The sequence below is a fragment of the Stegostoma tigrinum genome, chromosome 9, assembly GCF_030684315.1.
Source record: "Stegostoma tigrinum isolate sSteTig4 chromosome 9, sSteTig4.hap1, whole genome shotgun sequence".
Taxonomy (NCBI): Eukaryota; Metazoa; Chordata; class Chondrichthyes; order Orectolobiformes; family Stegostomatidae; genus Stegostoma; species Stegostoma tigrinum.
This window is the reverse complement of record NC_081362.1, coordinates 89,927,439-89,941,514: the sequence shown is the minus strand read 5'-3', so window position 1 is coordinate 89,941,514 and position 14,076 is coordinate 89,927,439. Positions and strand designations below refer to the sequence as shown.

Here is a 14,076-nt window from a genome sequence, read left to right as displayed (position 1 = left end):
TCCGTCTAAACCCTTCCTATCCATGTATCCATCCAAATGCCTTTCAAAAATCGTAACTGTACTAGCCTCCACCATATTGTCTGGCAGCTCATTCCACACACACACCACTCCCTGCGTGAAAACATTGTCCATTAGGTCCCTTTTAAATCTTCCCCCTCTCACCTTAAACCTATGCCCTTTGGACTCCCCTTCCCTGAGGAAAAGACCTTGGTTATTTGCCATATCCATGCCCCTAATGATATTTTAAACTTCTGTAAAGTCATCGCTTAGCTTCTGAGGCTCCAGGGAAAATGGCCCCAATTCTATTCAATCTCACCCATCAGCTCAAACCCTCCAATTTCTGCCTTTGATAAGCACCTGATATACTGTATAACCAGATAAATAAAAGTATAGGGTTCTGGCTCTAAACCTTTGTTCTCTCTGTATCCATAGTAACTGCCGTAGCCCAACAGATCTCACAGGTCACTCCCCTGAAAGTGAATGTTGCAAAAAGTTTTGTGTCCAAGCAGGAGGAGGTGTGTTTAGTCTGAATGGGGATGGAAGGATATTGTGCCGGATAGTGCCTTTAGTAGTTTACTTGAGTTCCTGGTTTCACCAGCAATAGCAACTTGGGTGGAAGGGATCAAGAATGAGAGACCACAGATCAAAATCAGAAAGCAAATGACTTATAACAGACAGCAAGAAAAGTTACAACACAAAGTGCTCCTAGTACTGGAGGTTTGAGGCAGAGATCATGTCCACAGTAGAGGGAAGAAGAAAGAAGTGGAGGTGAAAGGCTAAGGAACAGGGTAAGCAAACAACATTTGAACAGTTTGCTTGTGGGAAATGTAGATCCCAACAGGGACTTGATGGGCTGAATGACCTCATTCCATGTTGTATGTTACATTAGCAGGAGCACGACAGCTCAGCAGTTAGCACTGCTGCGTCACAGCACCAGGGATCCAAGTTTCTTTCCAGCCTCAGGTGACTGCTTGTGTGGAGTTCACATGTTCTCGCCGTGTCAGTGTAGGTTTACTCCGGGTGCTCCGGTTTCCTCCCACAGTCCAAAGATGTGCAGACTAGGTGGATTGGCTGCACTAAATTGCCCGTAGTGTTCAGGGGTGTGTAGATTAGATGGGTCAGCCATGGGAAATGCAGGGTTACAGGGAAAGGTAGAGGGGTTGGTCTGGGTGGGATGCTCTTTGGAGGGTAGATGTGGACTCAACGGGTCGATTGGCCTGTTTCCACACTGTAGGTATTCTATGATTGAGTCATTTCTCTACATGTGGAGGCTGCTATGCATCAAAATACACTCTCAGTAACAGGGCATTTGGCCCATCGTATCAGTACTGACTATTTGAAAGAGGTAAATCATACAACACAAAAAAAAATCCTTCAGCCCAACTCATCTGGGCCATCCAGATATCCCAATCCCATTTGCCAGCATTTGGCCCATTTCTCTCTAAACCCTTCCTACTCATATACTCATCCAGGTGCCTCTTAAATGATGTAATTGTACCAGCCTCCATCACTTCCTCTGGCAGCTCATTCCATACACACACTACCCTCTGTGTAAAAAAAGTTGCCCCTCAGCTCCCCTTTAAATCTTTCCCCTCACCTTAAACCTATTGCCTCTAGTTTTGGACTCCCCCACCCTGGGAAAAGATCTTAGCTACTCACTCTATCCATGGAGTTGTCCCACTTCACCTGCTCTGTCCCCATAAAACTACAAGTATATAACACTTTACACATCCACCAAACATCTCGATGTGCTTTGCAGTCAATGAAGTGCCTATTGAAGTGTAGTCACTGTTGCAGTGTAGGAAATGTAGTGGCTAATTTGCACCCAGCACTCCCTCAGTACAGCACTGGAATGTCTGCCTGGATTTTGCTGCTGAAGCCCTGGTTGAATCTTCTTCTGTTCAGACGGTGCATTCAGACTCTCCCCAGAGAGCCTTGAGGGAGTTTTACGATGAGGACATAGAAGCTGACATCTGTTGTGCGCTGCTGGGCAAAAGGTGTTGCGAGCACTAGGGTAAGACCCTGGAAAGTGCACTGATGCTGGAGCTGTCTGCCTGCTAATAAAGTGTGAAGCTGGATGAACACAGCAGGCCAAGCAGCATCTCAGGAGCACAAAAGCTGACGTTTCGGGCCGAGACTTTATAACTTTATTATCTTGGATTCTCCAGCATCTGCAGTTCCCATTATCTCTGTCTACCTGCTGTCAGTTTTCAAAGGTTTACCCTGGAGCTGTGTGGGGTTTTCATTCAGCAGGATAAAAAGCTGCTCCGACAGTCAGTCTAGAGTTTGCAATCTGCTTAATTGGCGGATGAAAGTTATCAGCAAGCCCTTCCAACTCAGTCAGAGATAGTAAGAACTGTCAGTGCTGGAGTCAGAGATAACACAGTGTGCAGCTGGAGGAACACAGGCCAGGCAGCATCAGAGGAGGGAAGGAATTTGGTCCCGACCTGAAATGCCAGTTTTCCTGCTCCTCTGATGCTGCCTGGCCTGCTGTGTTCCTCAGTCTCCACACTGTGTTATCCCTTCCAACTCAATGACTGGTAGCCATGATATGGAGGTGCTGGGTCTTGGACTGGGATGGACAAGGTCAGAAATTACAGGACACCAGGTTACAGCTTTCGGAGTGTGGCCCCTTCCCCAGGTGATGTCAGTTCACCTGACAAACTATGTTCTGAAAGCTTGTGATTTCAAATAAACCTGTTGGCCTATAACCTGATGTCATCTGATCTAACTCAGCAACTGACAGACCTTGAAATCAAATGGAACTCGGTTCCTTTGCAGTGTCACATTTTAAGTCTTTTTAACACTTGTTCTTATTTTGTGTTTGCTGCTTGTATGCTGAAGCCTGTATTTGGAGATGGGATTGATGGCTGTACCCAGGATCAAGGTTCCTGTGAGAGATCTTTGTGGCACTTTCCTTTTGTTTCATTGCTGTATTGTGCCCATGCATTACAATTCTGCAATTCAATTCACTCTATACTACAAGGAACTGGCTCTCAGCATAATTTGCATAATGCTGAAACACTAAGAAATGTGGTAACACAGTGTGGAGCTGGAGAAGCACAGCAGGCTGGGCAGGATCAGAAGAGCAGTAACATTGACGTTTCAGGTCGGGACCCTTCTTGGCGGAAAATTTTCTGAAGAAGGGCCCCAACCTGAAACGTCAGCTTTCCTGCTCTTCTGAAGCTGCCTGGCCTGCTGTGCTTCTCCAGCTCCACACTGTGTTATCTCTGACTCCAGCATCTGCAGTTCTTTCTACTCTAAGAAATGTGTCAGTGTGGTTTACCCAGCGCAGTGAAATCTCGTAAGCACTGTAACACGGTCCTGATTTATACAGTGCAGGGTTTACTGTCAGAGATAATGGGAACTGCAGATGCTGGAGATTCCAAGATAATAAAATTTGAGGCTGGATGAACACAGCAGGCCAAGCAGCATCTCAGGAGCACAAAAGCTGACGTTTCGGGCCTAGACCCTTCATCAGGTTTACTGTCAGCAGGCTTATGTACGCTCTGGTTGCACTGTGAATGCTTTCTAAAATGTGGCGGAGGGGAGTTGGGTGAGGTGTGGGTGACCCTACATATCGCTTTGACACGTGGGAGAGGTCAGTCATAGTTTGTTCTGCAGGAACAGGATCTCTTCCAGTTACTTTCCAAAACTCTGAACAATGTTACCCCACCCTGAAATTGCTTGCAAGCCCAGCTGTTGGGGCACATTCTGGGGATGCGGTGAACTTTAGCCTCTGTCAGCTAGTCACCCAGGGTTAAATAGGTCTGGAGGGTATTCCAGTAATGCAGCTCAGCCCAGTTCAATATATCGGAAATATGTATCATTTTATTCCTCTTCAAATCCCTAACGTACTAAGCCCTCCTTGGGCTTGATTCCAAAGGACGATTAGTTTCCTTTAGACCTGGGATGATGTAGCGGATCCCAAATGTGGCATTACAGGAGGGTGTAACCTTACACACATCAGCAGCTGAACAATGCCTATTTGGAGGCAGTTAAAAGACCATAACACCCAGAATCAGAATTAGGCCATTCGGCCCATTAAGTCTGCTCTGCCATTTGGTCATGGCTGATATGTTTCTCAACCCTATTCTGCTGCCTTCACCCTTTAACCCTTGATCCCCTTATGCATTAAGAACCTATATATCCCTGTCTTAAATACACTCAATGACTTGGCCTCCGCAGCCCCCTGCGGTGATGAGTTCCACAGATTCAGCAGCCTCTGGCTGAAGAAATTCCTCCTCATCTCAGTTCTAAAGGGTCATCCCTTCACTCTGAGGCTGCACCCTCAGGTCTTAGTCTCTCCTACTAGTGGAAACATCTTCTCCACATCCACTCTCTCCAGGCATCTCAGTATTCTGTAACTTTCAGTCAGATCCCTCTCATGCTTCTAAACTCCATTGAATATTGACCCAGAATCTTCAACCCGTTCCTCATATTCCGTTCTTCATATTTCAAGGCCTTCATTCCCAGGATCATTCTTATGAACCTCCAATGAACCCATCCTCAACCAGCATATCCTTCCTTAGATAGGGAGCCCAAAACTGCTGACAGTATTCTAAATGTAGTCTGACCAGATCCTTGTACAGTCTCAGCAAGTATGGAATCAAAGAATGGTTGCAGTATGGAAGGAGGTAGTAAGAACTGCCAGTGCTAGAGTCAGAGATAACACACAGTGTGGAGCTGGAGGAACACAGCAGGCCAGGCAGCATCAGAGGAGCTTGAAAGTTGATGTTTCGGGCCAGGATCCTCCTTCTCTTTCTGAAGTAGCCAATAATCCCCTTTTATTTGAAGTGTACTTCACAATGTAATGTACGAATCTCAGGTACAGACTTGCACAAACTCCCACAAACAGCAGTGTGATAGTGACCAGATAACTGGGCTTTCTGTTTGCTGATTGAGAGATAAATATCGGCCAGGGAATAATTCCTTGGTTCATTTTGAAACAGTGCTTTGGCACTTCTTTTGTCTCATTGAAGGACAGCAGCTTTGACTGCGCGGTGTTCTCTGTACTCTGGAGCAAGAGCTTTGTAGTTTGCACTCAGGCCCTGGTTTGGGACATGAACCTAGGGCCTCCTGACCCAGAGGTGCTACCACTGAACCAAGGCTGACACTGCATCAATACAGTGCTGTCACAGGGATGTTGTTTGAGAGAGAGCCTTTTGCCAGGATAAAACAGCATTTTTCCGGGGGGTAATGTGACAGCTGTACTTAGACAGGATATTCCTGGGACAACATCCAGTGAAGTTATGTAGGTGGAACTGAGAAATAAGGAAGGGATGATCACCTATTTGGATTGTATTATAGGCCCCCCTGTAGTCAGAAGAAGATTGAGAATCAAATGTGTGAGGAGATTTCAGATATAACTGTGTACTGTTCTGGTCGCCCTTCTATAGGAAGGATGGTGTAAAACTTGAAAGGGTTCAGAAAAGATTTATAAAGATGTTGTCAAGGTTGGAGGGTTTGTGCTGTAGGGAGAGGCTGAACAGGCTGGGTTTTTTCCCCTAAAGCATTGGAGGCTGAACGGTGACCTTATAGAGGCTTATAAAATCATGAGGGGCATGGATAGAGTGATTAGCCATGGTCTTTTTCCCAGGGTAAGGAAGACCAAAACTAGAGGGCATAAGATTAAGGTGAGAGGGGAAAGATTAGGAAGGGACCTGAGGGGCAACTTTCTGATGCAGAGATGCTGGAGGAATGGCGGCAGTGGGTACAATCAAAATATTTAAAAGGCATCAGGATGGTACGTGAATAAGGAGGGTTTAGACGGATATGGGCTAAATGCTGGCAAACTGGACTGGGTCAGATTGTGATGGAGAGATAACAGGAACTGCAGATGCTGGAGTATCCGAGATAACAAGATGGAGAGCTGGATGAACACAGCAGGCCAAGCAGCATCTTAGGAGCAGGCAAGCAGCATCATCTAGAAATGATGATGGGTCTAGGCAAATCAGCTTTCCTGCTCCTAAGATGCTGCTTGGCCTGCTGTGTTCATCCAGCTCCACACTTTGTTGTCTTGGATTGTGATGTCTGGTCTGCGCAGATGAGTTGGACCAAAGGGTCTCTTTCCATGTTGTATGAAGCAATGATTCTATGAAACAGTGGCCTTGGCATTTTTCATGACCTCTTGAGAATGTGGCAGTTGGTATTTAACATCTCATTCGATCCTCACCTTCTCTGACAATGCAGCAGTCGCTCAGTACTGCGCTCTGAGGTGGGGTTTGAAGCTGCAGCCTTTTGACTCTGGGGCGATAGTGAACCACAAGCACTGAGCTCGGATTTAGTTTGAGCCTAGAATCCAGCCGTTTGTGTTGCTGGACGCAGTAGGTGCTGTAGTCCTTGGTAACATAGAGTCCTGTATGAGTCTGCTGTTGGAATAAGGGAGCCTAGGTGAGCAGCACTAGTTCCCACAAGCCGCAAGAATCTGCTGGATAAATACAGCTGTGGGTTTTCTGTGTAGAATTGATTTGCTCAGCTGGAAGAGGGTTTCAAAGCTGCTTGTGTGATGATAGTTCCATGAGCAGAGTGAAATGAACGGGTCCCCAGGGCAGCAGCACTTTATGGAAATGGATACCTGACACTAATAATGGACTGACACCAGAACAAAAGGGAGGCCAGTGATGATTGTGTCAACAGTATGCTGGCTGTTTGTTCAGAGACTGTTCGCCTGTTGCCCAGTTTATAAGCTTTACAACAGGCTTTAATATCAAACAGTCTCCCCTTGACACTGACTGCAGTGCCCATGTCCCAAGCTGCTGGTCTTGGCACTGCCAAGAGGCTTTCCAACTTCTGTTCAGCAACATCTGCATCTTGCCAACCTTTCTTAGATTCTTCCGGAGGCTGCAGAAATCAAAAGTCAATGCCCCCTTATGAACAACACTTGGGCAGGGAGGAGACAAAGAATCATAAGATGGTTATAGGTTAGAAAGTCAGTCCACTGATTCTCTACTGGCTCTCTGCAACTGCAGTTCAGCTAGTCCCAGTCAACATCCCTTCCCAGTACCCTTGAAAATATTTCCTCTTCTGATAATTATACAGTTCCTTTGTCAAAGCCATAGTTGTATCTGCTGCCATCGCACTGTCAGATCTACAGTTCCTGATCTTAGCTATGACACAGACTTTTCCTTAAATCACTTATAGTTCCGTAAATCAGTGTCCTCTGGGCCACAATCCTTCCATTGATGAAAACATTTACTTTTTCTCCAGGAAGAACAATGGATTAGTGGTGATATCACCAAGTTAGAAATTCATGGCGAGACTAATGCTCTGGGGGCAGGGGTTGGTGGTCGGTCGGGGGGGTGGGGTGCGGTGTGGTTGGGGCTGATTATGGTGAAGGTTCAAATTCCACTATGGCACCTGGTGGAATTTGAATCCAACAAGTAAATCTGGAATTGAAAGCTAGTCTCAGCGATGGTGACGGTGAAACTATCATCAATCACCGTAGAAACCCATCTGATCCTTCAGTGAGCCATCCTTGCCCAGTCAGGCCTATGTGTGACTTCAGATCCCCAGCATTGTGGCTGACTGTTGGCCTCTCTCTGAAAATGTTGAGCAAGGAGACACAAACCCCACAAAAGAACTCAAAACATAATTCTGTCCAGACCCTTGATCATTTTGAATATCATTGTCAATCTTCTCTTTCAAGTGACACCCCGGCCTATCCAAGTTCCTCATCTCATGAACCATCCCCATCAACTTTACCTGCATCCTCGCATTGTTACGGATGTGTGGTATCCAGAAATGGATTTTTTTTTCTTTATTCATTCACGGGATGAGGACTGGCTGGGCAGCATTTATTGCCCATCCCTAATTGCCCAGAGGGCAGTTAAGAGGCAACCACATTGCTATGGGTCTTGGAGTCACATGTAGGCCAGACCAGCTAAGGAAGACAGTTTCCTTTACCAAAGGACATTAGTGTACCAGGTGGGTTTTGCCGACCATCGCCAATGGATTCATGGTCATCATTAGATTCTTAACTTCAGATATTTATTGAATTCAAATTCCACCTTCTGCCATGGCAGGATTCGAACCCGGGTCCCCAGACATTATCTAGATCTCTGAATTAACAGTCCAGTGATAATATCACTAGGCCATCCCCTCCGTATGATACTCCAATTGAGGGAAAACCTTTAATTTCCAACATTATAAGAAAAATAATTTTGTTTCCTTTTCTATTGAATGTTACTTTTATTGGTTATATCAATACTAGGATGTGGAAGGAAAACCATCCATAATTTGTGATGCAGCCTTCACTTCTCTGACTATCTGGTATTGATATCCTGGCTCATGGTTGAAAAATGGCACTTTATTCTGGGACTAATGCGCCTACAGTCTGTGTTTCAGCATCACCTTCTCAGTGTTTCTAACACAGTGTCTCTCCCCTTTCCTACTCCTGTTGCAAAGCACAGAGTGTCATTTCTTAGTCATAGATATCAAGTCTTTGCAATAAAGTTGAATTGCCTAATAATTAAGCAACAGGGGACTTTTCCTGTGGGTGAAGGAGTTCGAAACTATGAGGTATATTTTTGACGTGAGTGGAGAAGGATTTACAGGGGACATGAGGGGCAAAAACTGAAGTTACTGGAAAAGCTGAGCAGATCTGGCAGCATTTGTGAAGAGAAATCAGGGTTAACCTTTCGATCCAATGACTGCTCCTCAGAACGGGACATAGGGCCAGCTTTTTTACACAGGTTCTGGCTTTTGTATGCGCAATGAACTACCAGAGAAAGCAGTAATGCAGCTACAGTTACAACAGTTAAAAGACATTTGGATAAGTGCATAAATAGGAAAGGTTTGGAGGGACATGGGCCAAGTGCAGGCAGCTGGGACTAAACTCTTAAGTTTGGCAAACCCTAGTTTCAGTCACTTCCCCCATTGCATGGCAAGATGTGCCAAGCCAGAAGCTGCTGTATGAGGAGGAAAGACAATCAGAACAAATGTTCAAGACACGATTGCTCACGTCCTGAGGGGGACTTTGTAAAGTCATAGGGCAGCTAGTGTGAGATTCCAGTGTCAGGGCAAACTCTCACTGGCCCTGACATAGGAATGAAGCACGCTTGGAAAACTGTCACCCTGATTCAGTGACCAATTTCACAGTCAATTACAGTTCACAGTAGTGTTACAGCAATGTAGCTCAAAAACATTCCACAATCAAGGTTCTTTGAGAAGGGAAGGGAAATGGCACTCAAGCTGAGATGATTGTTGCTACCTCTCTATCTCTTTGTCTCTCTTTCACCATCTCACTCCTTCATCCCAGTTTACCTGATCCTTTCTAACAGGCTGGGATTTCTGCAGCAACTTCCTAGTCTGTCCTGGCTGTTACTTTTGCACCCACTGAAAACAGGAAAGGAAAACACAATTGCACCTCGAGCCAGCAGAGGTACTTTTGTTCTGCATTGAGGCCACACTGAATGGATAGTAGCTCACCATATCTTAGGTGGTATTGGGACATTCGATATAACAGCAAGACTTCCTGAGATTAGGTTTGTGACTTCCAGGAACTCAGTTGTCTTATGTGGTATGTCTCTTGCATTTTCAAAGTGGATACTGCAGGATAGACACTCTCCTAAGAAAGTGATCACAATTGGTTTGCGAGTTCCTGGAGCCTCTCAAATTTCCTATTAATGCTGTATTGAACTGTGACCAGAGCTGTAATCGTTTACAGCTGATCAATAATTCAGCAAAGATTTCCAGGAAGGCTGAGATCATGACTGAGGAATTGTAACAAATCTTTGGTTGCCGTAATGGGCAGCTGGATGTACTGGGCCAAATCACATGGAGTCAAGGTGGGTGGAGCTGGGCCGAACTGGATCAGGTCCACTCAAGCTAGTTGGACAAGTGGAGTCAGACTGTTTTGAGTCAGTTGGGGATGAGTTGAGTCAAGTTGGGTTGGGTCGAGTTGAGGTTTTTTGCTTTCAGTTGGATTGAGTTGGGTTGGGTTGGGGTCTGTTGGGTTCAGTTGGGTTGGATCAGGTTGAGTTGAGTTGGGTTGGGTCGGGTCGGGTTGGATTGAGTCACGTTGGGTTGAGTTGCGTTGGATTGGGTTGGGTTGGGTTGAATTAAGTTGGGTCGGTTCAAGTTGGGTTGAGCCCATTTGGGTGGGGTTGAATCGACTTGGATCAGATTAAGTTGAATCAGGTCAGATTGAGTCAATTTGGATCTGGGTTGAGTTGAGGTGGGGTGGGTCGGTTTGAGGGAGGTCAGTTCAGGTCAAGGTGGGTTGAGTCTAGCCTGGGTGGCCAGGACTGATGTGGATTGGGTGAGCTTGGATTGTGTCTCTTCTCATCAGATAGGCCTATGGGGAAAGGGGAAGGAGCATTGGACTGTTCCTTGATAGAATGAGCCAAATGCTCTGAGTGGTTCTACATCAGTCGGACTGAGATAGTTTCCTCTTCCTTTCCAGCCATCTCTAACCTGGATGAAGAGAGCAGATGGACGGTCCACTATAAGGCATCGTGGCACCAGCAGGAGAATGTGTTCCTCCCGTCGAGCCGGTCTCCCTGTGTGGAGGACCTGCACCGGCAAGCCAAGGTTAACCTGAAGACCGTGCTGCGAGGTAAGGGCTGTTTCTCCTCTCTCCTTTCCTTCCTAAATGTAACCCGCTTTCCCCAGAATCCCCACCACCCTTTTCACTCAAATTTCCAAATCCTTATTGAAATAACCAAACACCTGTTGCAGAAATGTTAGGGCGTTAACAAGACTAATTTTGCACTGACAGAGCAAAATGGGGGCAGGGTGCATTGGCAGCTCTGTATTTCACATCATCCCATTTTTTTTTGGGAAAGGATAACTGTATATGGTGTGAAACAGATCTGCCCATCTGCAGTGAGTATGACCAATGTGGGCAAATACAGAAAGGATGTTTCCATTGTTGGGGAGATGGAGGCTTCTGCCTTGGTCAGGCGACACACCCTCTGAATAATATACAGGGTTAATGTGGGGAAAATCTCTTCCCTCAAAGGGTGGCAGTGTCTTTAGAATTCTCCGTCCCTGAGGGCTACAGAAGCTCACTCATTGAGGATATTCAATACATTTGTAGCTGTAAGAGGTATCAAAAGAGATATGGGGGACAGAGCAGGAACATGGTGTGGAGGTAGGAAATCAGCCAAGAACTAGCTAAAGAGCAGACTCGAGTGGCTGAATAGCTGACTCCTTCTATTTCCTTCATTCCTCTGTTCCTAAGTCCACAGACTGTTTTCAGAGGAAGCCGGATTAGTGCATGAACAAAGAAAGGAAGAGAAGGATGTGTTGATGAAGTTGGATGAAGGAAGATGGGAGGAGGCTCACACGGAGATGTACACCAGCATGCAACAGTTACGCTGATGTGCCATGCTGTACAGACCTTGTAATACTCTATAGTACCATGAATAATTAAATTAAAAGACATTTACAGTGAAACAGCAAGATCTCATGGCAACATTAGAAACATGAGAGTTCAACATTCGCAATGTTGCAGCATGTGCCTATTCCCTGTGGTGCCAAAATGATATCGGAAACTGGGAGAGATGAAAACCTGAGGGTCAGGAGTGGAGAGGGAAAGGAAGATGAGCTAAAGTGTGGTGTTACTGCTGGGTTAATTTGCCCTGGTTTATACTGTGCCTGCCTTTACCATAGGACAGTTGACAGACATGAACTGTCTCCATGTTGCCTGCTGGATTCAGTAACATCTGAAGTGCTGGAGTGACATTGTGAGGGGGTAGGAGAAGGGGAGGAGGGCTCTGCAGCAGTATGTGTGGCCCAGCATATTCCCCAGGGTTTGGAGTCTTTATAGTACAGCAGGAAGCCACTTGGCCCATATATTCCATGCTAGTTCTCTGTAGAGCAATCAAGTTAGGCCCATTCACCTTGCTCCCATTCACCTTGCTTGATTCCTGTAACTTTTAGAAGTCCATTTCCCTCAAGTGACATCCAGCCCCTCTACTGTATATGTACACTTCTTCATAGGCATAGAGGGAGGATATACGAGCAGGAGTGGGCCATTTGGCCCATCAAGCCTACTGCACCATTCAATACAATCAGGAGTGGACTGATCTTGAACCACTCCCTAACCCATTCCTCATATCTCTCAATTCCCTGAGAGACCCAAGGTCTGTCGGTCTCAATTTTAAATATATCCAACAACTGAATAGCCACGTCCCTCTGAGATAAGGAATTTCTAAGGTTCACAACTCTTCAAGTGATGAGTTTCTGCGCGTTTCAGCCCTAAATAATCAATCAGAGACACTGCTCCCAGTGTCCCCTTGTAAATATCCCACCAGGCTTACAACTGCTCTGTACCCACTGTTGGCCCCCTGTACACTCTTGTATGTTTCATCTCTCATTCCCCTAAACACCAGGGAATGTTGTCCCAACTTACTCCACTTCTGATCGACCCCCCCACCGCTTCCCAGGAACTAAGCTAGTGAACTTTGGGCTGTGACCCATCCAACACTAAATATGGAGACCAAAACGCTCACGGCATTCCAGATGTGGCCTTGCCAAATCCCTTTCCAGTTAGAGCAGGTTTTCTCCATTACTGTCCTCCTTATCCCCTTGCAATAAAGCCCAACATGCCACTTGGTTTCCTAATTGCTTGTACCACCTGCCTGCTAACTTATCGTGTTTCTTGGATTTGTACGTCCAAGTAAATCTGCCATCAATATTTATGAGTTTTGTGCCCTCAAAAAATATTTTTGCTTTTCTGTTCCTGCCAGCAAAACCTCTCGGATCCCATGATATACTTCATTTGTAACTTGTTGCCCTGCTCCACTATGTACAGATGCCACTTCCCTGTGATCAGGAAATGCAGAGACATAGAGCAAAAGTTTTGTTGGAAAACCATCAGTGTCGTCACTATTGTAATGTAGGAAATGCAACTGCACTCAAACAATACTCAAACCACTGTGTCTTAATGACCAGATATTCTGTTTTGTGACATTGATGGAGAAATAAATGTTGGAATGGACACCAGGGATAACCTCACCAATCTTCCATATCATGCACAGGATATTTTACCTTCACTGGAGAAAGAAAACAGGATTCCTGTTTAAAATTTCATGTGAAGGGTAGTTCTTTATTTACTATTTCAAAAATATACTTTATTCATAAAAAAATCTTTGTATATATACATTGACATAAAGGCAGTTTGGTTCTGCACTGGCACTTTTCAAGTAAGCACAAAACGTTGCAGTTTGACTATACACAAAACTGAAGACTTCTCTTAGATATACACTACTAATACTTATATATATTTGACACACTACAAGGATCCAATAATAGAACGGACCCCTGTTTACCTTTATCAGGGAGACCTCAGACATCGGTCTTTCCCCACTGCGCATTGGCAGCAGCTTCCCCAAGAGTTAGTGCACCCCTCAGCACGTAGTCCTGCACCTTGGAATGTGGCCAGTCTGCAACACTCAGTCAAGGTTAACTCCTTGTTCTGGAAAACCAACAAGGTTTGGGCAGACCAAAAAGCCAAATTAATAGACCTCCAGGTGCAGTCAATATTTGTTGCGATGTGCATCCCAGGGAACAGGCTGTAGAGTATAGAGTCCTGTATCACAGAGCCGCTCAGGACAAACCTTGACAAAAACTGTTGCTTCTTCCTCCTGACATCCTTCGCAAGGGCACATTCTAGTGTTGCAGTCTCAACCCCACCGCATCCACTTTGAGGGCAATGTGCCATGGCACAGACCAACTGGGTGTATATAAAGGACCTCACAGGTCAGGCCCTTCTCACCACCAGCCAAGCAATGTCCTGGTGCTTGCTGGAAAGTGTCAGTGATGAGGCATTCTGCCAAATGACTTTGACAGTCTGCTCAGGGAACCATACAATGGGATCCACCCTCTCCTTTACCCACTGGGTCTTGAGGACACTATGTGCTGACCACTTCCTAATGGACTTGTGGTCAAAGGTGTTTTACTTTTAGAGATTTCTCTACAAATGTCATTCCACAGCAGCGAGGCCACTCCCATCCTCTGCAACACTGGGTACGGGTAGAACTCAGTATGTGGTGACACTTGGTGTCTGCGTACCGAGGGTCTAAGCACAGCTTACTGCAGCCGCACACAAAAGTGGCCATTAGGGTGAGG

At 45.8% G+C, this 14,076-nt stretch overlaps 1 protein-coding gene across 4 annotated transcripts in view; it reads left to right on the top strand.

The window, feature by feature from the left end:
- LOC125455201 (NHS-like protein 1) overlaps positions 1-14,076 on the top strand; it is a 295,658-nt gene that overhangs the window by 247,469 nt on the left and 34,113 nt on the right. For all 4 annotated transcript variants that reach the window (XM_059648745.1, XM_059648746.1, XM_059648748.1 and 1 more), the window contains exon 2: positions 10,406-10,558. In XM_059648745.1, the coding sequence (XP_059504728.1) occupies positions 10,406-10,558 (153 nt within the window). The remainder of the gene's footprint in view (positions 1-10,405; positions 10,559-14,076) is intronic.